The 25,054-nt window shown below is 41.5% G+C and overlaps 2 protein-coding genes across 2 annotated transcripts; both read right to left on the bottom strand.

Moving 5' to 3' along the window:
- On the bottom strand, positions 1–7,976 carry paip1 (poly(A) binding protein interacting protein 1). Its single transcript, XM_050051737.1, has 11 exons — positions 7,575–7,976; positions 5,652–5,803; positions 5,185–5,382; positions 4,924–5,036; positions 4,538–4,649; positions 4,090–4,215; positions 3,887–3,993; positions 3,332–3,449; positions 3,168–3,222; positions 2,188–2,266; positions 1–1,114 (listed from the first exon to the last, which is right to left on the bottom strand). Exons 1-11 carry the CDS (start codon positions 7,771–7,773, stop codon positions 1,027–1,029), a joined length of 1,347 nt encoding a protein of 448 aa, XP_049907694.1. The 5' UTR covers positions 7,774–7,976; the 3' UTR covers positions 1–1,026.
- A 3,924-nt stretch (positions 7,977–11,900) lies between these two features.
- On the bottom strand, positions 11,901–19,531 carry fgf10b (fibroblast growth factor 10b). The gene is made up of 3 exons (XM_050051010.1): positions 18,123–19,531; positions 13,090–13,193; positions 11,901–12,741 (listed from the first exon to the last, which is right to left on the bottom strand). Exons 1-3 carry the CDS (start codon positions 18,583–18,585, stop codon positions 12,550–12,552), a joined length of 759 nt encoding a protein of 252 aa, XP_049906967.1. The 5' UTR covers positions 18,586–19,531; the 3' UTR covers positions 11,901–12,549.
- Between the last annotated feature and the right edge of the window lie 5,523 nt (positions 19,532–25,054).

The following is a 25,054-nucleotide window of genomic DNA, read 5'->3' as shown; positions in this document are numbered from 1 at the left end:
TCACATTATAAAGAATTTATTGCAGGCAAACAATACCATAAATAATATTTACAAACTATAAAACAACATTCCTTTTCATGGGCTCCATGGATTGCTGGTAAACAGTCTTTCAGTCTTGGGATAACTTTAAATCCTTTGTTGCAGCTGCATTACGTCACCTCGACCACTGCAAACTGCAAGATGTCTAGATATTTAAAGCTACATTCAGGAAACAAATTAAATTTAGATGCATGTATTCTTAGAAATTTGGTTATTTTACTTTTTTACTATATTCACTTTCCTGTTTATAACTGAATTTAAGTATTTGTTTTCTTACAACAGGTTTCAAACTGCACAGCCTTTCACAGAGTTCCCGACCACTCAACTGCAGCCAGATGAGAAAGTGAATAGCGTTGAATATAGTGTTGAATATTGGCAATCTGACGAGAGACGCTAGTTCTCAAAAGTCAAGATGAAGGCTGGAAATGCAACGTATATGTAGTAAAGCAACCACCTTACCCTTCTACAGTGCGTTTTACATTAAGATCACGCATCTCTGACGATGTTTTTTTTTTTTTTTGGCCTGCACTGTTTGCGTGGGGCGTTAATTAGCATTCAACAAATTATGCACACATCTGATAAAATCTGTCTTTTCAGGAAAAAAAACTCTAAAAAAATCCACAGCACACTATTTCCCTCTTGGCATTTAGTTTAGGCGTAAAGGAAATAAGTTTCTGAAAGAATTTAAAACAACAACGAAAGAACTTTCATGTCAAAAAAAAAAAGAAAAAAAAAAAAAAAGTTAGAACTCAATATTCCGAACAGTAAACCCTGTTGATTGTCCCCGTTTACTAATCAACACTGACTGAAAAAAGTGTCAGAAGTGCAACTAAGAACAGCTCTTTTTGTTAAATTGCTTGTTTGCAGTAAATTAAAAGTCTGAACCTATCTGATGCTAGTTTCCTTTCGCTTTTCAACATTCCAGCAACTCGAGTGGGAGAAGTACAGTATGTGCCTGTTGTGTCACACGGATTTTTCACTCTCACGTCATTGTTGTCGTTTCCTCTCTGATTCTAAACAAAAATTCTCAAAAGCTTCTTCTATCTCAGGCTCCATCTCGTCTTCAGAGTCGTATCTGTGAACACAACAAAACCAGTGATTTACTTTTAACTGTATGTGCAGATGGAGTGTGCATTACTAATGATAATATGTGCAAGTAACTGGCATTTACACGACACACAAAAACACAAGCTCACACACACACGCACAGTTCTGAGAGAGAGGACAGGAGCGAGCTAAGCCCTCTTTGACACTGAACTGCTGACTACACTGAATCTGAGGGAACGGTCGACCCTGTTGCATTGTGGGCCAGTCAAACACTTTTGCCAAGCTCAGGGGCCCACAGGTGGTTATATGACCTGTGTGAAGCCACAATGTAGTCACATGACCCAAGATGTACCAGCACGGTGGTACTGTTGAACCTCTATAGATATGGGTTGAAAAATAACAATAGGCTGGTGAAGAATAACACAGATATGAGAAATGAAACTGTCCCAACTTGTTACTTTGAGGACATTTTTAAATGCACGTACTACAGCAGAAATATACAGTATATATGATAGGACCAGTTTCATTCAGTGACACTCAGCTTCTGTGTTGCAAAGGGACAATGACTCTCAGACTTGCCTTGTACATGTTGCTGTGAACCATTTCATGTAGGAGCTACTTTCTTTCTACTGAACTTCACCTGTCAACCGGATCACTGCTCAGAAGGAGGCGTGCGTCTACGAGAGGCTCATGACAGTGCGAGACGTAAACATCTATATGGCATCACCTCGCGCTAGGTGAGCTAAGAGATGCACACTTCCTTCTGCACAGTAATGTGGTTGGCAGGTGTAGTTCAGTAGAAAGACAACAGTCCCTACATGAAACTGGACTTTGAGCACAAGCCGAGTGCCAACTAGTTCCATTGTACTGAAGAGATGGCAGACATCTCTATGGCTGATATCTCAAACACTCAGCAACTCGCACCAAAAAAAAATCTAGATTTATAAAAATCACTACAGATAAGTGGAAAAGTATGTGTTATGAAGGGTATCCATAGCAACAAGCATCAACAGGTCATCCAGTAAAGTTGGTAGCTGTGCACTAAAAGAAAATCATGCATGCCCCACCTATATTATTTTTACTCCTTTGATATGTACTTACAGGTCATTTCCATTTTCTCCATCAATGTCATGGAAATAATGCTGCCTGTCCATGATCTCCTGGTATTTTTCAGCATATTCTGTAAAAGCAGAGACAATGACACTTAAACACAGAAGAGCCTGGAACATGACTGCAGATGTTTTCCCATTTAAAGTAGGAGATGACTGCTTTTTCCACAATTTAAAGGACTTATTGAGTGAGATGGCCGAGAAGAGTAAACAGCATGAATCAAGCCAAAATGCAAATTTATTACAAATATTGTTATCTAAAATAAATTATGCAGTGTGTTTGTGAGGAAACGTCCGTTTTCTAACCAGCATATTTTGTAGTAACGTTTCAAATAAATAGTAGTTTAGCTGGAGAATAACATATCACATAACAAATAAATATATTTTAAGTGCTAATAATAAAAATAACAAAAGTATTCATAAAAAGCTGTTTGCATACTGCTTCATGTTGCCATCTTCCAATTACAGAACTGATTTTTTTTACAATCAGCACAATAACGCATCACAAATAAATGTAAAGTCCATTTCTATCAACACTGTTTCCATTTTGAATTTTTGCCTAGAATTAAAAGGCGGCATAGCTTCAGTTTTAACTGTGCACATGATTGATATAAATGAGTATGCCAATTTTTCCTTTGCATCGATTGCAATATACTAAACAACATTTAACAACAGTACAATTTATAGAACTGATTCATTCTTTCACTTATAAAACCACTGTTTTATAGATATAACTGTTATAACTCTAATATCAAAAAAATAAATTAGGAAATGTTACCCCTTCTTTTTTTAGTCTTTTAACCGTTTTATTTTATTCTTTTTTTTACTTATTACTTAAAAGCAGACACCAGAGAATTATCTTGCATGTCAACTGTGCCTGTGACTGACTAAACACAGCTAGCTATAGACAGGCTGATACACAGCCAATGCTAGCCTGTCCTGATCTGTCATGTACATATTTTCTTGAGTCACCTGGATCTGCTGCTGTGAAAGGAGTGCCGTCTTCTGTGTAGAATGTAGGTTCATTCTAACAGGAGAAAAACAAATGACAAACAGAAATACAGAGATTATGAAAAAGAATAATAATATTTTAAAAAAGGAAGAAAAATGGTGAGTATGGTACATTTGACACTCACCATAAAGTAGTTAGGGTCGTTGTCTGGTGTGGCGTTGCTGGCTGCCGCGGCAGCACGGACTCTGCCCCAGTCACTTGATCTCAACTCCACTAGTTTTAGAAGCATCTGTCTGACATCTCTGAAAAACAAAATATGCTCGTATCAACACAAGTTACCCAGGACCTCTATGAGGGTTTAACTCTGAACTGCTCAGTCTTTTGCCAGGTTATAGCTGATTTTTGAATGATGGCACATGTTTCAAGTGCAGTGTGTGTTAAAACATAACACTCTGGTAAACATTGGCTTCATTACCATTGTTCATAAAACTCTGAACCTAAGACCTCATCTATATATACTTGATTCATTTTTTGTGAAATATTTATTTATCCATAGCTTTTTGATGCTGGATGACTGTCACACATGATCATTAGGTGCAACTATATTAGCAGACACCTCTGTGAATGTCTCTGCAAAGATGCAGCATCTCAGATGTTCCAAGCTTTTTAAATCTAACGTAACCTTAAGCATAAGCCTGGAGTATTCGATGCACACAAAAGACCACATTGATATACACACCTGCTGCAGGTGGCATCCAGTAGAATAGTCTCTATTCTTTGGATCAGTTCATCCATGTGTGGTTTCCCACTTTCTTTCCACGCGTCATCCAGGACAGAGCCTGTCAGCTGCAAATGCAAAACACATTCTCATTACTGCCCTAAACAACAAAACTACCTGGAAAGCTTTCAATACCAATGTGTAAACATATTGAGATATGAAACCTTAAGCAGTTTCACAGCGCAGATGAGATTTGCATCCACAGGATTTGAGAACAGGCTGTTCATCAGGTCCTTCAGACCATTGAGGAGGATATCTGCTCGAATTGGAGGTCCTTTCCCTCTCTTAATCTGAAGACACAAAAACAGATTGGCACAAATTACAACGACTGACTACTAAAATGAAAAGATTGAAGGCAAACTCTTCTTGTGTTAATGGCTTATGAACCCAACTTGCAAAGTTAATCCCTCCACTGAGATCTACAACATGTATACAGGTGACCAGAATACAACGGAAAGCACCAGCAGCATCACCAGACATCCTAAACGTCTGGCAGCAATTCAAGCAGGGTGTTACCCAAACAACCACGGTCCAAATAGGAAGTCAGGATTGTGTTGTGTAAAATTTAATACACACATTAAATAAATGCATTTAAACAAGAGAACCTCTTACCTCCAGGTTAAGGTATAGCTCTCCCAGAAAGAGCACAAAGGAGTGGAATTTCTTCTGGGTTTCCAGTTCTCCGCGAACAGCTGCATCCCTCTGTTCATACTCTATTCGACATCTAGAGCAGACAACATTCTTCCTTTTTAATATTCATTTGAACAGAGACAGGTCAAGATGCTCTGCATGTTGACCTTATTATTATTTTAATTGTATTACTGCTCGTGTGATACCAAAATTTCTATCAGATGATTTTGCATCATCTTGTAACAAAACTGTCACCTTCGTTTCAACATTCTAATTATAAAGAAATTGTATTTAATGACAAGTTAAGCCAATATTTGTTATGAGATCTTTAATCCACATTAAATCCAGTAAAGACAGAAAAAAATCACCTTTGCAGGAGGAGCTGTCGAAAGTTGCCACTTGGTGGGCTGATAGTGAGGTGATGGGACAGGTAGTTACAGAGCCTGGCGCCCGTGTAAGAGAAGTTTGGAATGGCCGTCGACTGCAATGAGAAGAAAACTTAATACCCAGTGTGGTACCTTATACAATCGTGTGTTTTGTCACTAACATACATTTATATTTAAATTCAAAGTGAATGCTGTGTTTAGACAGGTTTCGTTTCAATTTGGACTGAATATGTCGCCCCAAACCTGTGTGTAGATCAGTTCCACCAGCTCATTCAACAACTCTTCAGTAGTAACCCAGGAATTGAGCATGGCAGTTATCTGTTCAACATCTGACTCGAAGGACCCTGGTGAGGAGCTCAGGTGGCCGAGGAAGTCTGTGACCGTTTCAGCCAAGGTTGGTTCACCGTAGTAGCTTTCATTGTCATCATAATAAGAGGGGTCCTACACAAAAATCACAGTAAAAATTAATAAAAAAAATCCAAAGCACTTTGTCTTGCTACTTCAAATTAGCCAAGTAACATTTAAGTTAGACATCTAAATGTATAAGATATTCTGATCTTTACAGACGTAATTAGCGATGCAACACTGAAACAGTTCCTGACTCCAACTTGGAAGCTTGGAACCATTACAACACATGTTGTTTAACAATATAAAACAATAAGAGCAATAGTATCAGAGTAAAGGCAGTGATAGTGTAAAATGCCTCTTACTTCATACTGGCTGACTCCCGAGGGGACAAACTCTGGGGCACTGGCTGAAAGCTTTGATGACTTGACCAAGGAATCCACCTCATTAAAACCTATGGAGGCAGACGTACTGTTGGCATTCGCACTTTGTTGGGGTTTGTTCTGTCTTTTAAAGTCTGAAAGAAGAAGAAGAAAGATGTTCTCAGTCTGTGATTTGAGCCTCTGTGACACTACTTAACCCACATGTTCACCTTCTCTTTTTTCTTTTCAAGATAAAGCTGGAAATACTATATATAGGCTTGCTGTTGTAAACTACTGATTCAAAAATGTTGATCCTTCAAAATGGTTCACAAACATACATTAATTCCCTATAACAGCTGGGCACTGTAGTTTTGAGCAAACTTTACTCAAACAGGAGTACGTTGTGCTGTTTTTTGAGACCATTTTCAGCCAAAGACTTTTTGCACCAGCAAGCATTTGCAGCAGAAGGTTTCTGTAAATGGGACTGACTCAACATAAAGAAAAAAAAAAAAAACCTACAATGTCCATGTTTATAGTAATGAAGACACGTCACCCATTGCAAAAATGTGGCTCATTGATGTGTTTTTGATACTTCCTGGACAGCAATGTGAGACTATTACACAGAGGAATAAGCTATACCAGACTTTAGCTACTCAGACCACAGACTACTTGTTAGTAGAATAAATTCTTCACTGGTTTTAGCCGTTTTATGAGATCTGACGAACACGGATCAATAGGAAATCAGAGGCATAGTGCACCAGAAGTAAACAGAACACACCACTACACAGGACTGTCGTGCAGGGTTTAGAAAGTACAAAAAATAAGTGTAAAGCTGCAATACAGCACATAATACATAATACTCCCTGCTATGTACCACTGACTTTAGTGCTGCTGCGCACACTTCACATTTCACACAGACTAATGTTGGCAGCAGAGTGTGTGTGCACCTGCCCCCCAGTGCTGCAGCGCATGCATGTGTGCAGGTACAGCTCCCAACTGCCTGACTGAACATTTAAGGTCATGCTGTAGGTACAGCTAGAGTGCAGTGCACATCAACCTAGTGGAGTGGGATAGTGTTTGGCTGGTTGGCTACCATCCCAGAAATGGGTACTGGATCATGCAGGAATTATATATACATTTTCCACCCATACTAGTTGATACTAATGTACTTTAGGAGACTTTTAATACAGATGCAGTTGTGCTTTTCAGACCTGCCTATGTAATCACGTGGTTTTGACCATGACCATACAGAGGCATAGTCCTTTAGAAACAGATCACAATAGGGCATCCAATGCTCCAAACACTGGTCTTATTCTGTGAAACTGATACTCAAAGAATATGGTTTTATCAGTATATCTACACCGTGATTTACCTCACTGTTACTTTACTTCCCTCCAATTTAAGGCCAAATACTTTAAAAGGGGAACTGATTCTTCCCCTTTGTTTTGTGTTGCTAACTTTACATTATGCTAGTTAGCTGCAGTGGATGTTAGCTCTCCAAAGTTTTAGCTGGGTAAGACAGCTTTAACTGTGACACGTAACTAACCAACGATGTGACATTTGAGTGGGAGCTTTATTTAGACGCTGCGTTACCTCACATGAAATAACAATCCAACAGGTGCATGTCGCAACGCCAAAATGCTAACGGTTGAACAAGCTAACATTAATGGAACGCTAGTTAGCAGCTAGCTAACTAATTGACAACACCAGATTAACAACAGGTTAAACGAGTATTTCAACCACTACGTGCTTCTCAGACAAGCTGTCAGGCGGAGGAAATTTTGTAGCTACTATTAAATTCAGGGAAACACAGTCTGGCCTTTAGTGGCCATGTCATGTCAGTTGCATTTACACGAAACCGAATCTGAAAGTAGCTATTTAGCCAAATTAGCTCAGTTACCGTTAGCCTAGTTGACAGCTCCCTACCTCCAGCAGCAATGGCGTTGGCCGCGCTCATGTTGTTCTCAGCGAAAGGCGGGGATGTTCGCGGCTGCCTCAGCGGTTCCCTTTGGTTGAAAAGCTGGGTTTTGGTGTCCCCGTCCCCGACGATATCAGCTAGCCCGGGGTCTGTGGGGAGATTTCGGCTTCTCCCCGATCCAGGAGCTCGGTCGAAACTCTCGTTCATGATGACTGCTCGCTTGTTCTCAGCGCAGCATCAGAGAAAGATGAAGAAAAGATAATCACTGCTTTGGGTTTTGCGTAGAAGCAATCGCTTGTGTTATATGACAACAAAACACGCCCTATCTCTCTTTCATGGTGTTTTTTCCCTCTGTCGGTTGGTATCACAGTATACACAACTTTTTTGACCACTTCCTTTAACAACAAACTCGCTGTCGCTGATTATCAATGACAGCGCGTGATATCAAAATACAGCTGTCTCCCTCTGGTGGCGCGGAGTGGAAGCGCAGCCATTAATGGTGCATTGTGCAGACTCAAAATACAGCACAGTTTCATCAGTGACGGTAAGGTTATTTAGATTATTTACCTCTAAGTAAATGTAGAAATACCTAAATTAAATATGCATGTATTTAGGTAAAAGTCCTACATTCACAATTTTACTCAAGTACACAATGATAAAGGGTGGCGGTGGTCAGGTTATGTTTTTTTTTTAATGCTGTGAGGGTCTTTTACCTTTTTCTCTTGCTAGATTAATTCTTCCCTTTTAAGATTTATGATAGATAACAATAATAGCACTAATAATAATACATCCATACATATATATATATAATGAAATTCAAGATCCAACCCCACTCTCCACCCTAATAGTTTCCATACAGTCCCTAAAAGCACATGTATTAGTTGGAAAAGTACATATCACTCACCATGCAAAAAATGCCCCCTGTGAGTATTCCTTAATTGAACATTGTATTATTGCATCATTATTACTAATGCTTACTTGTGTAAGTAGCATTTTACTGTTGTAGTTGCTCAAGATCAGGAGTGTCAAACATGGGGCCAGCTCTAATCCGGCCCACTAGATGACTTTGCACATCTAATATTGAAGCAGTTGTGAAGGCTTAGAGGTGCAGCTTTCAGGAGCAAGTTAAATGAGTATCCTACTTCATATAAAATGCTGCTTCAGAGGCTTTTCCACCCTGACCAGAATACAGCTCTCTGAAAATACAATAAATACTTACTGTGGTCATATTTAAGATATTGAACATTGTGCAAAATATTGTCAACCAGCAGCTCCAGTACAAAAGACTCAGTGTCAGACTTCTATTTTAAAATACTTTTGGTGGAACCCTACAGCTAAGGTACGGCCAAAACTTTAGATAAGTAAATGGTATGTAAGGCGATGGATCACCTAACCTGCTTCTTCAATAGCTTCCACTTTAGTTTGGTGTGGTGATGCCAGCATTATGTGGAAAAACTGAGGCATATTGTTGAATATGCACTTTTTTTGTTAAGATATCTCAGGCTGTTCATCATCTGTTATTAAATAGATACATTCAAAATGTACTTGTACTTCTTTACGCTAAGAGAAAATGAAAAATGTGAAGGTTGTTATTATTTCGAGGTTATTCTAAAGTGGTTTTACTGATCTGGCCAACTTGAGATCAAGTAAGCCCCATGAACTAAAAGGAGTTTGACACCCCTGCTCTAGATAGTGTTAATTTCAACTATTGTTGGTTAGTATATGACATTATTTTATGTGATAAGATACAGCAAAAAGTACAATATTTCTCCCTGAAATGTAGTGAAATAAAAGTATAAACTAACATAAAGCAACTTATAAAATAACAAGGCTATTCTTTTTAAGTATTTTTGTGAAGATATGTTTCCGGACTATCATTCCATATAAACTGCTGTTCAAATCCCTCCAGTAAAACCCCAACACAATTTGTAAATCAAATCTGTTCTCATTATATTTATAAATCCAGCTGTTCAGTTGTTCTTAAATTTATCTGCCGCAAGAGCTTTGTTAATGCTTTAAAAAAACCATCTACTTTGCAGGGATGCTGGAGGAGAAATACTAAAGCTCATGATTTTTTAAATTGTATTTGTTCTGCCTTTATTCACATTTAGAGAAAAAAGTGTATGCTTTTGCACTGGGAAATGTTGGATTTTATGTGAAGTTAGCTTGTGTAATATTCCCCCCACAAAAAATGCTGAGGACATGACTTCAGTGTCTGCAGTGTAGCTACTGTTAGCCCTGTTTGTGGGTTTAGACAGTGGTTGTCTGCACAACATGAGTGAGTAATAACAGATCCGTTAAAGAGTTTGTGTGGTTGTCGAATTGTTTATATAATCTAACATTGATCTAAAATATTTGCCAAAGCACCAAGAGTTGGATAATTATATTAAACTGACACACATTTACGCATCACAGAGGAAATTCTGGACCCGTGCAAACCCCACGGAGGTGCCTCTCTCTCCCTGCTCTACTCTCTCAGTAGCTGCCCACTACAAACATGTGTTGCACCAGACCTCTCAGTGTAAGTATTCATTAGTTGTTTTAGCCTCCAGTCATTTTCCACTTGTTTCCCAAAGCTGGATCACATTATGCCACAGAGAATTCCCGCGCCAGAAATGCGGAGACCCACTTTGATAAACTGATTACTGCCCCTATTTGCAGTTATTGCAGTTTTTCCCTCCGTGTCAGTGTCTTGGAGAGAGTTCAAACATTCACAAATCTCAGGAATGCACAAGGTGACAGATGATCAGTGTTGAGGGGGGTCGTGAGAATACTCATTGCCACAGGTTTTAAAAGCAAAAAAATGTGGAGTTTCAAGTTTGAGCAGAACACATGTAGCTTATATCCCTGGTGATTTATTAACTGCATCATTAAGGTATATACAGAGCAATTAAGGACAAATTTAAGTCTATTGAGGCTGTGTGTGGTATAGCTTCACACCGGAGACCAAATTAACCTTCCTAATGTGTGTTACTTGCTGGTTTGCCAATGTCATTAGATGTTGATAATTGGCTGAGTTGGCTGAGTTGGCTGGATTGTCATGTCAGGAGACTAAAATTGATTTTCCTTTCACCCAAAATTTTACGCCTGTACAACGTAAGAGTTCAATGTTCTTCTAATGTAATATTGACGTCCGGTGCCAGCTGGATTTTTCTTGTAATTTTAGTTTTGAAATATAAGCAAAGGAATACAAAAATCTAAATGCTTTAAGTCCATTTAGTCAAAGACAGTCTTCTAGATTATTTCATTTATATTCTTTATGACATTGCACTCGATAGCCCTCATTTGAACTTCCTAATCTACAGGTAAATCTACAGGTTTATCCTCAGAGGTGCAGCAGCCACACCACATTGCACAGAGCAGGGAAAATGCAATAGACACTGCTGTGTATGGTGCAGAGATGGTCATGAAATAGTATTCCATATGTTGCCATTGGCCATGACTGTCATGGTGGAATGCTCTGCAGCATTCCTCGGTATTAATCATTCGTCGTGGTGATTCCTTAAGAAGACATTAAAGGACAACATACTACAGCCTGAAGCAAAGGCTTTTCTGTACTCTGGATTCCTGTAGTTCACCTTTTGTTGTTTGCAATCTGGAGCCACAGTCACGGGCCGACTTGGATAAATTTGAGAGTGAAGACGATCTCTCACCTTCCTGTCTTGGTCTACTCTCCTGATTTTTCATGCCCTCGCTGAGATGGATGTTCACAGAGGCGGGATACGAGAACATGAGGCCCGGAAGCCTGTGGTGTTAATGTTCTCCCTGCAGTCTTTTGATCCTGCATCAAGGCAGCTGTCATTGATTAGTGTGTTTGTGGATGATTACTGAGGGAAGTGGGTGGTCAGACACAGGTCACGTCTCTTTTTCTCCCTCATTCACATTTCTGCCTCCGCACACACTCAGGCCCTCCAGAAACCTATTGGCCGTAGTGATGCAGAGCAACATGACAAATCTATTTTCGTATTTTTTTTGTGGCGTATTTACTATTCAATCGCTCCTTCAATCAGGGAATGTTGCAGCTCTACAGTAATGTGGTGATATTAGGAAATGATGTCAGCATCTACAGGCCATACCACGGAAGTCCCCTCCCTCCCATTCTGTTGTGGTCGGTCTGTATGTTTCCCGTTTGTTTGGGAGCTAATCATTAGCGCAATGGTTGCCACATGGAATATCTGGCTAGGCATTAATAGTTGCCTTTTGTCCCTCCCTACCTCAGAGGGAAAGATAAGAATAGACTTACCATGACCTGAACGTTCACCAGGGTTTCTCACCACTTGCAGTGAAGTCAGTTTTTGGTGTTTTATTGAGGAAGTGAGACGGCTGCATTGCAGAGGAGAAAGTGGTATTTTATTTTCACATAATAGAGTTCCTATAAAAAGTAAAGAATGCAAAGGAATGCTTGCCGTGTAAGTGTTCCCCTCCAGTTAAATATTTCACAAAATAAATAAATCATTACAATACAGTCAAAACACAGTGGTTAAGTATCAAACATTTGCTTTAAATGTGGTGTATCCTCTATTATTTAACGCTGTCGTGATACACTGACTGATCATTTCCCTCATCTTATCAATTCTCTATCTCTCCCCATTATGTTGCGGATTATCTGGTGTCTCACAGGAGCATATGGATTATAAATAACATCTTCTGCATCTACCGCAGTACATAAGCTGGGACAGTATCTCCTGTGTTGTCCACATCACACACATCCTCCAGTTGCAAAGTGTTTGGCACAGAAAAAAAAGGATAAATATTGCATCTCGTGCCACAGAAAACACAGAAATCATCGTCTCCCACCAAATAAAGTACATGATCTCAGTCAAAGTCAGGGGCTGAGACCATATTTGTGTGTAACAGTGTTAGTGCCTTGTTTCCAAATGAGAGATTTCTCAGTGATTGTCTTTATTTTACAGCTTTTTTTCAGTATTGAAAACCTCTCTGTCCAGTGCTGCATATCCTCCTCCTCCGCTCAAGTCCTCCAGCTCACACCATAATTGGAAGGAAGTGGGTGGCTGTGTTCTTCCTGCGGGTTTTCTTCCCTCTCAGCGGCTTCCCGTGGACATTCAGGCCCACAAACATCTGCCGCTTCTTGTTCTTCCACTCAGCTGACGCGTACGTGTTGTAGCCGTTCTCCTCAATCCGCTCCTTCAGGGTGCAGTCGACACCGAACTCTCTCTGGAAAAACAGTAGGTATCACGTTTCAGTGTTAAAACCCCGGCATGTGAGGTTAAGGCAAAACACAGATCATTTTCTTGTGCAAATCCATTGTGGTTGCACATGGTACCTTGTTTATTTACTACTCCTTAATCTACATCGCATGCTTTGCTTTGTGTGCTTGGGCAGAAGCTAGTGTGCACTTTGAAAATTGCACAGTTAGAGGTTAACGTGTGTGCATGCACTGGCCTAGTTGTTGACCCAGCAGTTAGAGAAGTAAAGATAAGGCCTCCTTTGATAAGGACAGAAGAATCTAACACTATCTCTCTCTCTGGAGCATCCAGATTGACCCCTGACCCGGATACTAACCGCTCCGTACACCTCTCCCTTCCTGCTGATAGCCAGATAGTAGTTGCTGTTCAGCCCTTTGATGGCCACCACTCCCACGTCCACCGATGTGATCTCCAGAATACCTAGGGTTCAGCAAAAAGACAGTTGTATCAATATGTGTCAACATTCAGAGAGCGCATGAGTAAAATCAAGGGTGTAGGTTGTGTTTCAGCATTGTGGGTGACACTTAATTTCATGCATTCTGGTGATTTTTTTTATGCAACAATTTGTGCCTTTTCTGCATCAAATTATAGTGTAAATGTCAAAAAAAGTGCTGCTACTTTCATATTTCTAGTGGGGGAGCAAATGCACATGTTCTGAATATTTTATCCTCTGCACTGACCCCCCTGAAAAATCTACACCTATGAGTAAAACGATTTTTCAACTATGTGTTTCCAAGAAGTTTGAGCTGAAATGCCGGAGAAAAAACTTTTTCTTTTTCATTTTTTTAGTTCACAAAGACAAATAGAAAACAGAGGAAGTAGAGGTGATAATATTTTCCTGACTCATAGTTGCTGTGGGTAAGACTAAAACTAATATATCCATAAAGTTTTACAGGCATCAGCGAAGGCAACTAATGGATAACAACATATTGCACGCTCATTTCAGGCCATGTACATGTGGAACCACACAGTGTGGGAATGCTGCGTAAGGTCACAATTATTCCTTGGGCACATTTATCATTTCAGTGATATTATAAAGTTACTTTACAGCCTACACCTGTGTAACAGATTCCAGCTGCGCAGGCCATTTAGTTTGAAAATTAATAGGTGGATACCACAGAGACTCTCAGGTTGTTTATGTTCTGTTTGGTATTTAGGTTTCCAAGTCCCTATGCAAGCAATTCAGGTTTCTCATAGGCTATTAGAGGGGCTAATTTATACCCCAGTTAACAAGGGCATGCTTTTGCCGCAGACAGCTGTGGTTATTTGTGTGGTCTCAGTATCAGAGGTCAGAGAGATATAACTTCCTAATGTGTCCTTTGACCACAGAACCCACTTGTCTCGTCTTATGTGTGTGTGCGTGTGTGTGTGTGTGAGTGTGAGTTAACCTCCCCTGTTCCCATGGCATGTTTGATTTCATGCCTCCCTCCCTGACTTCCTTTCCCCACTTCCTGTGAGCTGTCGTTATTTTATCCTGATAAGCGCACATGTGTACGCACACACACATTCAGACACGCACTCTAGCGTGGGGTGTGAACTCCAGAGAGTCGATGACATCCTTTGATCAGATCTGCAGCCCCTCCTCTGTCTGATGACTGTTTGTGTGGCAGCCCGCTCTGCTGTCAGACCCACTCTCCGGTGGCTGGGGGGCCTCTGAGGCTGCCAGCCTGGTACATGAGTGGACAGTGGAGGACGCAGGTGTGCCCCCAAAGAACAATCCCTCTCTTAAAAATACGGCAGCCTCTCTCCTCGTCCGTGAGGTCTTGACTGTATCAGTTTCTAGTTCAAACAGTGGCACCTCGGGGCAGTGAGGTCTGAAGCGGCAAGGCGGTGGTGGGGACTGTGACACAACGGCCATTGAAGATCTGAGAGGAGCTGGTTTCTGTATGGGATCGGGTGTCGGGTATGGAGTGAGGATGTAAGACAATCTATGGCAGTCTCTGGCTGCTCTGTAAACATGGGAGGGATGAAAGGAAGGAGAACAGAGGAGGACAGAGGAGCCATGACAGTGAGACTGGGGGTGGAGTGAGGATTAGTAAGGCTGTAATGATCACTGATCAAAGTCAGCCACCGGAGGCAGGGGCGAGACAGGTTGTATATACACACACATGCACTCACAAACGCACTCGCACACACAGAGCTGATATTGTAGCAGGTGAATGTGCACTTGCACACAACTTGCAAAGCCAACCTGGCTGTGAAACTACAAAATCTCCATTCACTGTTCTCTGCTGAACGCTCAGCTCGGCCCACAGGTGGAGAGTAATGAGCTTATGGCTGCAATAAGCTTCCTCCAGATTACAACATTAAGCATTAAATGTGACAACAATACTTTGAATGGGGAAAATTTTACAAACCACACTTGAAAAAAATGTAGCCTTAAGTGAGGCGGCAAGGTTCAGCTGTTTACATGGGGAGACAGCAGTTTTTCTTTTGCATGCTGGTTGCTTTTTCCTAATGTGCGGCTTATTTGATACGCTCTGTTTGGAGTTACAACAGTAAATGGTGCGTTGGTTGTGGAATGGAGGCACACAATGCCAGTGAGAATTAAAGGTGGTTTTTCCACAGTGGGATGCCAAAAACAATGTGCTTTGCAGCTTTCGTTGTTATTCTTTCTCACTTTGCTCCTTTCTTTAATTAATGCTCACGGGCTGCCCGAAAAAAAACATTTGCGCAGATACATTTGAATATACATTTTGATTGGTGCCATTCCCATGCAGAAAAGTGGAGTGGAGCGAGGCGTAAATCAGGATATGTAGTAATAACACTTGATAAGGACCACACTGAGTGTATTTACACAGAAGGGATATCCATCCTCTTCCCCACCTCAGAGAAAAGCTATACATCTCTCTCCTGCATAAGAACGCCATCTGTTTTTTTCCCACGCAAAAAGGCCATTGCTTTGATTAAAGGAGATGCATGTGCACAGAGACACACACATGTAACGTATATACACACTTCTTCTTGAGCCATGTCCAGAAGCATCTTGCACACATGGCCTGGCCCCTACAGCACTGAAACACAACTGGTGGCCCGACACACTCACACATACACACACAGTCTTGACAGGCTCACACTCTCACACCGTCCCAGCCGTGGATAATTACCCAAACTTTTTAACTGCCAAGCTTTTGCCTTTCGTCTTATTTAGCAAGGTTTCCCTCGGAGCTGCTAGTTAAATTCGAGAGAACTCAGCTGTGAATCATAGATTTTTTAATCAAGTACTTGCTGTACTATGCAGATTAGCTGACGAACATAATCTCCCTCCCTTTCTTTCTGCCTCTCTGTAACCTCAGCACAGGCTCCCAGCGGGTTGGAAAGCCATGTGGGACAGTTTTGCGTTGGCATCCCCATAAATCTGTGGGAGGCTGGATACTGGCTCTTTAACAGACAGTGAGTTGGGTCCTCACAGGGCCACAGGCAGCACCCAAAACCAAAGCCTCCACATCCCACACACCTCTTAGACAAATCATATATGAATTAATCTGTTGCAAAATTTAAATGCAGCGTGTCTCAGGAGAAGCCACTCGTTGCAAAAAAAACCCCTTGATATTTGTCACTTCAAGGGACCATCGAGGGTCTACAAAGGACGTCAGCCCTGGGATCATGTCTAGCCCCAGGGGCCAGAGCAAAGACTGAAGCTGCTGTTGTGTAGTATCCTTTACCGTGAGAACCTGATACGAGGGCACATAATCCACACACAGTGTCCTCAGACCCCCTCAGGACACAGCTTTTTGATGGCACCACCATTGATACTGAAGACGCGCGGCTTTGATGTGGCCCACAATGATGTTCAGCCATGTCATTCATGAACTTGTACCTCTAGAGAGTCCCCTGTGCTCCCTTTCCCCTCCCTTCCCGACGCTCAACCTGCACTAACTCAAACTGACTTCTGAAAAAGTCAACGCACGCTCCTAAAAATGAGAAGCTGCAGGTCAATGAAGGCAGAAGACAAGAGCGGTAAATCAGCTTCCAAACATACATAAAGTTTAGGGTGAATTCACACGCCATTATTATGATAAACTGAGTCAGGCTTCCGTCCTCCACTTCAGTTTAACAACTTAAAAGAAACTACTGAAAAAGGCGGCAGTAAAGGCATCACAATGTAATACGGACAGTAAATAAAGTTGCCTCTGTCATGACCTTGTCAAAACAAACATCTCCCTTGACATTCTGCCTCCCGTGCCATTTCCCCTAAGTCACTTTGATCGAATGTGCGGTTTAGCTCTCCCAAGAGGAACATTAAAAGGTTCCATATACACTCACTATGGGGGGCAGAGAGAGGGAGAGCATGTGAGAGATGTATATGTGTGTGTGTGTCAGTAATAAGCGAGCACATGTGTCGTCCTCGGCTGCTATATGATCACACACCCACTGGAGCATGTGAGTGCCCGCTGGCTGATAGGCACACACACGAAGAGCGCGGTGGGGAATGCTGGGAGACTAATGCTATTTTACTGACTGATATCCCGAAACATACAACATGTAATCACTTTAAAGACGTGTTTCTCCAAGTGAGCACGTCAAGCTGCTTTAAACAAATGTCTGATCTGTCACTGAGGGTATGTAATTTAGTTTGACGCTGGCTGGCAGGCGGGCAATGTGAGTGGGAGAGTGAGTGAGACACAGACACACAGTGAGGCCGAAAGAGTCTGAAAGCATCAATGAGACTGACATCCATATCCTCAACGCCCCCCTCCCCATCTCTCGAAGCCCTGTTCTTCTGTGGTTGTTATCAGCGCTGTTTACCCAGGGCTGTGAAGACTTCCTGATAATGGCCGGGTTATCTGCCCCTGCTCCTTTTTAAGCCATCTGAGAGCTACCATCATTGTGCTGAGTGTTTGGACAGGAGAGATATCAGCGGGATGTCTGGTTTAAAACAAAAAGATGACTCTAATCGGGCATTGCTTCATCCAAACTAACCAATGGGCAGGCTGGTGGTCTTTGGAAATGAACGAAGAATAATGCTTTTTGTTTAAATTCAGTGTTTACACCAAGTTATATATCTAATTTATGTAATTGTGTTGGTGTTTTGGGGGGACAAGCCTTTTCTCTTAAAGAAAATCTAATTTCTCAAATTAAAAATAACATTTAAGAGGGTTTCCTTGTGCCAGAAACATCCCTGACTTCAATCAACAGGTGCTTTTTATTATGCAGAATACAGTTTTGGTTGCAAAGGATAAAAGCCTTGAGTTCACACTTCAACTTGGAAGGTTAAAACCGATGTTTTAGCTCAAATAAGCCTTCGTTGGGGTCACAATGAACTTTTGCAGCCACCACAGACACTCAGATCATCTTTGTCTTTTTTTGTCTACTTTTCTCCATTGTGCGACACAGTGAGTTACTTACTGAGGGGGTCATCTTTGCTCTTGGTTCCATTGACCTTTCCGTTCCTATCGATCCTCAGGAAAAACTTCTGGAAAGAGAACAGCTTCCTCCTCCGCATGTCCCCTTGGAGATGATTGTAGCTGCGCACATGCCTACCCTGCGGCCCCCCAGTCCGACCCAGGGGGCCCCCAGTGGCCCTGGGCCTAGAGACAACCTCGGCCTCTGAAATGTTCAGTGGAACCCTGAGAGTTCGTGGGTTGGCGAGTCTTGGTTTGTCCCTGCGGAGGTGATGGCAGGCCGCCCCGGGTAGGGAGAGGGAAAAAACCACAAGGGCAACTAGGAGAGGCAAAGACAGGGAGGGAAGCAGTGTTGATGTTGACCTTAGTCTGGGGATGGTTTCCGAACCAGAACGAGCCCCTAGCCCAGCCCTGGAGCAGGACGAGGCAGAGGCAGCCTTACTCCCTCCAGCAGCCCATCTGATCATGGTAGTGTGCTGTGTGGAGGACTAGAGGCAGCCTCAGAGCCTGGGACATGCTGCTGGGGGCGAGGATAGGCTGGGAGGGTAGGGAGGGAAGCCCTCCACAGTCCAGACTGGGAGAGATGGTCCCCCTGCAGAGTCTGAAATTCCTAGTTTTCCCTCTGAATTATTTTTGATAGAGTAATGACTGTTTAACAAGTCACTGTGTCTCAAGCTGATACTCCACAGAGATCTCGTCTCCACTGTTGAAAGGTTTTAGGCTGGAGATCAAAAATTCTGTTTTGGAAAGTAAATCAGTCTGAACGAAAGATTCAGCAGGAAAACAACACACTATTTGTGTGTATTCCAGTAACAAACCTGCTTTTCCACTTTTCTTCCGTCTCCTAATTCGCTCTAAATTGTTTGTGAAATTTTGACTATTATGCTTGGCTGCTCCTGCGTGACCCTCGTGTTTCCAGGCACTTGCTTAGTTTCAGAAAACAAAGTCAAAGAAAAAAATATAAAGTTCACTGATATCCAGGGGGTAAGTTTACCATGTGTAAAATTCCTTAGTTCCAGTAGATTAAAAAAAAGTGCACCACACAATCTACCTGTCCGAAAGCTGCTACACTCCACATGTGCAGGACAGCATTTTCAGATTTCACTCTGAGGAGGAAAAACAGGATTTAAGACTTAAAGAGGAACGCTGGTCAATCCGGGTGCATGTCAGATAATCCATCTGTCTTCTTCTGTTGCCCTGCTCCTCTCGCTCTCTCCTCATCTCTCTCCCACTCTCCTTCTCTGTCTCTGTCTTTACCCCCAAATGACTCCACCTTCATGCAGCATCGAGGTAACGGACTGGGGAGGTCTCTCTCTCTGTCTCAGGGTTGAGTCAGAGTTGTCTGCCTCGTGTTCGTTAGGTCCTTGATATGAGGATTCCTGGTGTGATCTCCTCACCTGAAGGGTGATCACAGAAAATGACTGTGTTGTGTTGTGTGTAGCTGTGTGACTCTTAAGTTATTTGATCCCTCCCTCCTTTACTCAACTTCCCCTCTCACATATGGGAGCAAGTACTGCTCTGCATGTGTGTGTGTGTGTGTGTGTGTGTGTGTGTGTGTGTGTGTGTGTGTGTGTGTGTGTGCATGCCTACATACAAGCACATCTAACTTATGAGAGTGGGTGAGAGGTGATAGCAGGGTTTATCTGAGTAGATGCAGCAGGGCAGGAAGAAGCCGTCTGATAGTATTGGATCAGTCCCTACGGCCACAGATTGTACTGATGATTGCTTTATTGAATAATCAAAGGGTGGTTTGGTTTTTACTGTGTATGTTGCAAAAAAAGAGGGGTCTAGGTTAAAGGGGCAGTTCACCCCAAAATCCAAATTCCATATTTTTCCTCTTACCTGTAGTGCTGTTTATTTGTTTAGTTTGTTTTGGTGCGAGTTGCCGAGTGTTGGAGATATCTGTCATAGAGATGTCTGCCTTCTCCTTAATATAATGGAACTAGATGGCACTCGGCTTGTGGTGCTCAAAGCACCAGAAATTTTACTCCTGGACGAGAGGCTCGTGCTTGTGACAGTGCGAAATGGAAGCATTATTGCCGTCCTCCTCGGCAGAGCTGTAACGTTAGCTAGCACAGTGGTGCTAGATAAGCTAGCAGTAGATGCACTCTTCCTTCTGCACGGTGATGCGGTCAATGGGTGTGAGGCAATGCAGCTTTGTTTGTAAAGCACATTTAATACACCAGGGCAATTCAAAGTGCTTTACAAAGCAATAAGATATAAAACATAATAAAGGATACAGATTTAGAGTAAAGGAGTTATGAGAAAAGATATATATGGTAGAATTAATTACTAAATGATTCACAAGTTTAAAAAATCACGAGCATGGACAGCATGGTGGTGCAGTGGTTAGCATTGTCGCCTCACAGCAAGAGGGTTTCTGGTTTGAATCCAGGATGGGGAGTTTAAACCCTGGGGTGGGGGAGCCCCTCCTTGCCGAGTTTGCATGTTCTCCCCATGTCAGCGTGGGTTTATTCCAGGTCCAGTCCAAACACATGCAGGTAACAAGTTAACTGGTGACTCTAAATTGTCCACAGGTGTGAATGTGAGCATGAATGGTTGTCTGTCTCTATGTGTCAGCCCTGCGATAATCTGGCAACCTGTCCAGGGTGTACCCCGCCACTTGCCCCACGCCAGCTGGGATAGGCTCCAGCCCCCCAGCGACGCCCAACAGGATAAATGGTTACAGAAAATGAATCAGGGGAAAAAAACATTAAAAAAGAAAAAGTGCCCGGATGGAAAGAAAAGGTTATTTAAAATTAAGTTTAAAAATAGTTTGGTTAAAGAAAATTTATACCAAAATATTATTTTAGATCTACTCATACATGACAGTGTGAGATGTAAACATTCATGGCGTCCTCCTCGGCTGAGCTGTAATGTTAGCTCAGTGGATGGATAGCAGCAGATGCACGCTTCCTTCGGCACAATGATACAGTTGGTGGGTGTAGTTTGGTAGAAAGAAAATAGTTCCTACATAAAACTGCTCACAACAAGGTCTGTGGATTATCTTGAGCAACCAGGTCATGAACTCTGGACAGAGACATTGTTGTCAAGTTTTGTAAATGTTTTTCCTTTTCTTCTTTCTTGGTGCTTTGAGCACCACAAGCCAAGTGCCATGTAGTTCTATAATACTGGAGAGAAGGCAGACATCTCTGTGGCTAATATCTCCAACACTCTCACACAACTCACGCCAAAAACAATCTTGACTGATAAATAACCCAACACATGAGAGGAAAAATATGTATTTTTGATTTTGGGGTGAACTATCCCTTTAAAGTTCATATTTTTGTGTATCCAGTACATGCACATGCTTGTATGGCTGAGCGCAAAAGGGGATGAGTGTGACAAATTGAAATGGACCCACTTATTACTCATTAAGATGTGATAATCCTGACAAGTGGCCATCCTCCTCTATCTCTTCAGATAAAATCATATTAAGTTACTGTTGCCGGTTCCAGTCTGGAAGCTGTCTTATCACGGCCATCTTCTCTCCTCTCTCTTTCCCTCAAGGCACTTTATCGTAGTGTGTTATCTCTCCTGCAGCGCTGTAATGCAATGAAGCTCTCCAGTTTCACTCACCAGACCTCCGCCTTCCTCTGTGACTCAGGTGTCTGAGTGGCCCTCGGCCAGTGAGACTCTCTTTTACGAACCATGCATCGTTTGCTCCTCAAGGCACGGCAGGCACAGGATGGACAATGTCATAGTGGACTAGACAACAATGTCCAGTATGTGCAGTGAATGTGCAAAATATTAGGGATGGTCGCTGTTCTCACGAAGAACACTGATGAGGCAGAGCCAGATAAAAATGTTATCTGTCATTGGTTTAACTGATTTTCCTAGGTTAGAAGATACAGAAACATTTGCATTGTGCAAAGAGGGCTGCCTGCAACACAACAGCGGTAATACATTTTGAAGTTTATTAAGACGTTAACAATGATAAAGGGCCATATAGTGACATTTTAAACAATCCACTGTGATAAACAGAACGTGAGCTAGCAGTCTTATCTAGTCCCACTGATCCCCGTGTCTTTAATGTCCAGGTCTGTCCTGTTCTTCACTTTCCTTCCCCTAAGTCCCAGTTTTAGTGCCTGCTTTAATGTCTGTCAACGATCTACGGCCAGAGCAGCAGTCTGGTCTTGGCAAGGCTTTATCCAGGGATACAAACAAAGCTATCTTATCATGGCTTCCTTTGTGGTGTCTCTTCCCGCTGTGATAACCTGAATCAGTGCAGAAGAAACAGAGCTGGGAGGAGCAGGCATCATTTATACTGATAAGTGTTGCAGCAGTAATGGTGGAGTAAGTTTATCTGGATGTATTTGCATTATGTAAAATGGCCCCTACCTAACTTAAACGGTATTGGTCTGATAAAAATGATTTTATCTAAATTTAAATCTTGTTTAATGTATTGTAGTTAAAGAAGAACAGTATGTGTTTTTCTTAATTTTATATTACAGCATGCCATTTGTCTGCATCCTCTCTACTTGTACTGTGGAAATACATATTAAATACTAAACAGAGTAGTATGAAATGTCAATTTTAAGTCATTTAATCTAGTGGAGTAATTCTACATTATTCCTCTTCTTGAAAATCTCACTGATCTTTAATACTTTGACACATTTTTAGTTATGTAAGTGTCAACCTATTGAAATCATCTTAGATCAAGATAGTGTCCCTTGAGTAAAGAAAATAAATCAAACATGCTTAAAGTGACGGTTCGCTGTGGGACCGGTTATGGCCTCCTATCAACTGCGAATATAAGCCTACATAATTATGAACTTGCTTTGTGACTATGTGACCCTGTAGAGTGACGTATGAGGACATATGTGTGACATGCTACTGTTAGTTTGTTTCCTTCTCTTTTCTTCCAGATGTATTTTACTTGAATTTTTTCTTTATGTACCGGAGTCCACCTCCATATTATGAAAATATGTGCCTTGTATCCATGTATGCACAGATAATGATATATGCAATTTACCAAGCCTTTAAAAACCAATAAAAACTTGAATTATATATTTAAAAAAGTGACAGTTCACCCCCATATATATATATGTCTCATCTTACCTGTAGTGCTATTTATCAGTCTACATTGTTTTGGTGTGAGCTGCAGAGTGTTGGAGATATCAACCACAGACCATGTCTATATAATGGAACAAGATGGCGCTTGGCCTGTGGTGCTCAAAGTGTTAAAAAAATACATTAAAAAACTCAACAGCAATGTCTCTTTCCAGAATTCATGATTCAGTTACTCAAGATAATCCACAGACCTTATTGTGAGCAGTTTCATGTAGGAACTATTTTCTTGCTACCGAACTACACCCACCAAGCGTAGCTGTGCGCAGGAAGCATCTACTGCTAGCTCACCTAGCACCACTGAGCTAATGTTGCAGCTCAGCCAAGGAGGACGCCATTAATGTTTACATCTCGCACTATCATGCATGAGTAGACGTAAAGTAATATTTTGGGATAAATAATAGACTAAATAAATGTGGAAATTTTGCAGTCTCAGTGTATTCTCTGCTCAGTGGACAGTCATATCCTAAACCCCATGCTTTCAATAAGCAGTGTGAGAGCTAAATGATTGTAACTTGGCTCAAATGACAGCTCCTGCTCAGTTTAATGCATCAAGATTGCATTTGAAATGATTTCACATTAAAGGCATGTGTCAGATTCTCAGATCAGGGTTCAGAGGCTGAAGAGTCTAAAATTGTGCAGATATACCCTCAGTACTTAGTGTTCTTTCCACTAAGACTGTAATGTCCTCCGTCGGTGCCTCAGAGCGATGTAGCGGTGCCATGATACTGACAGACTCCCAAGATCTGCAGGATTTCTCTCGAGGCCAAGGAGCAAATTCTTTGTAAATGTAACCGTGCCTCTGTTTTTTATCCTAAACGCAATATAAGTGAGATTTGCAGGGTCTGGAGACGGTCTCATCTCCCTCGCTGCTCTACAGCTTTAGCATTTAGTGTATCTTTATAGATCTATCTCCCCGAATTGCATTTCAAAGTACAAAACAATAGGCAATAGAACAGACAAATGTGCTTCTGATCCCTCCCTACAGGCTGTGGCTCTAGCTGGGTTCTTACCCTATTCTCAAAAACAAAAACATAATTACAATAAAGGCAATGAAAAGTCAAATACCGGAAATTTATACACGTCAGCGGAGATTTGATTTCACACAGTACCAATTGCCAGAAAGGAAAAATGAATCAAGGCGAAACACATGGAAAGATTCCCGTTTAGCATGTGATGTCAGTGAGTTTCTCTGAAGCAAAGTTGTTTTTCCACACTTGTCTATGAACACATCAGGTGTTGTTTTTTGTTGTATTCAGATTAGTAAGCTGTTACAGTGCAGAGTTTAATTCAGTATGTATGGGATCACATTTGCATTTTTTATTTGAGTCGCATTAAAGTTAGGAACAAGATGAGAATTGCTGAGAATACGGTGAAGAGTGTCTGCAAAGATGAACTTTAAGGACAGTTATACAATTATCTGACAGTCTTATTGTACTGTGTGTGCACCTTTGAAGCACCTTGTAACCATAACAGACACTACAGAAATAAATTTTACTTACTGACAAGATTATTAAAGGACGTCACAGAAACAAAACACCCCTATTTAGTCAAATTAGAAGTAACTGTTGAATTATCCATCTGGTTTTATTTGGGCTGCATACATTATTCGTTAATCTATCACAGAACTATGATTTCTACTGACAAAGTTTGAGTTGGCTGGCATTATGTTCTTTTCCTGTAAAGCCGTGATGGCATTGTTGCTCATGCAAACTATGCTGATTGCTCTATTTGAACTTCTGCTGCCCGCCAGCATAAGATGCATCACTTCCTGTGTGTCATGATTTTATTTTCTTGATAACGACCTGCTTAACCTCAAAAAGCCAGAGGTGTAAATGTCAGAATGTTAATGAAGCTTTTCAATTA

Source organism: Epinephelus moara, chromosome 8 (genome assembly GCF_006386435.1).
Source record: "Epinephelus moara isolate mb chromosome 8, YSFRI_EMoa_1.0, whole genome shotgun sequence".
NCBI lineage: Eukaryota > Metazoa > Chordata > Actinopteri > Perciformes > Serranidae > Epinephelus > Epinephelus moara.
This window is presented reverse-complemented; position numbering and strand designations above follow the sequence as displayed.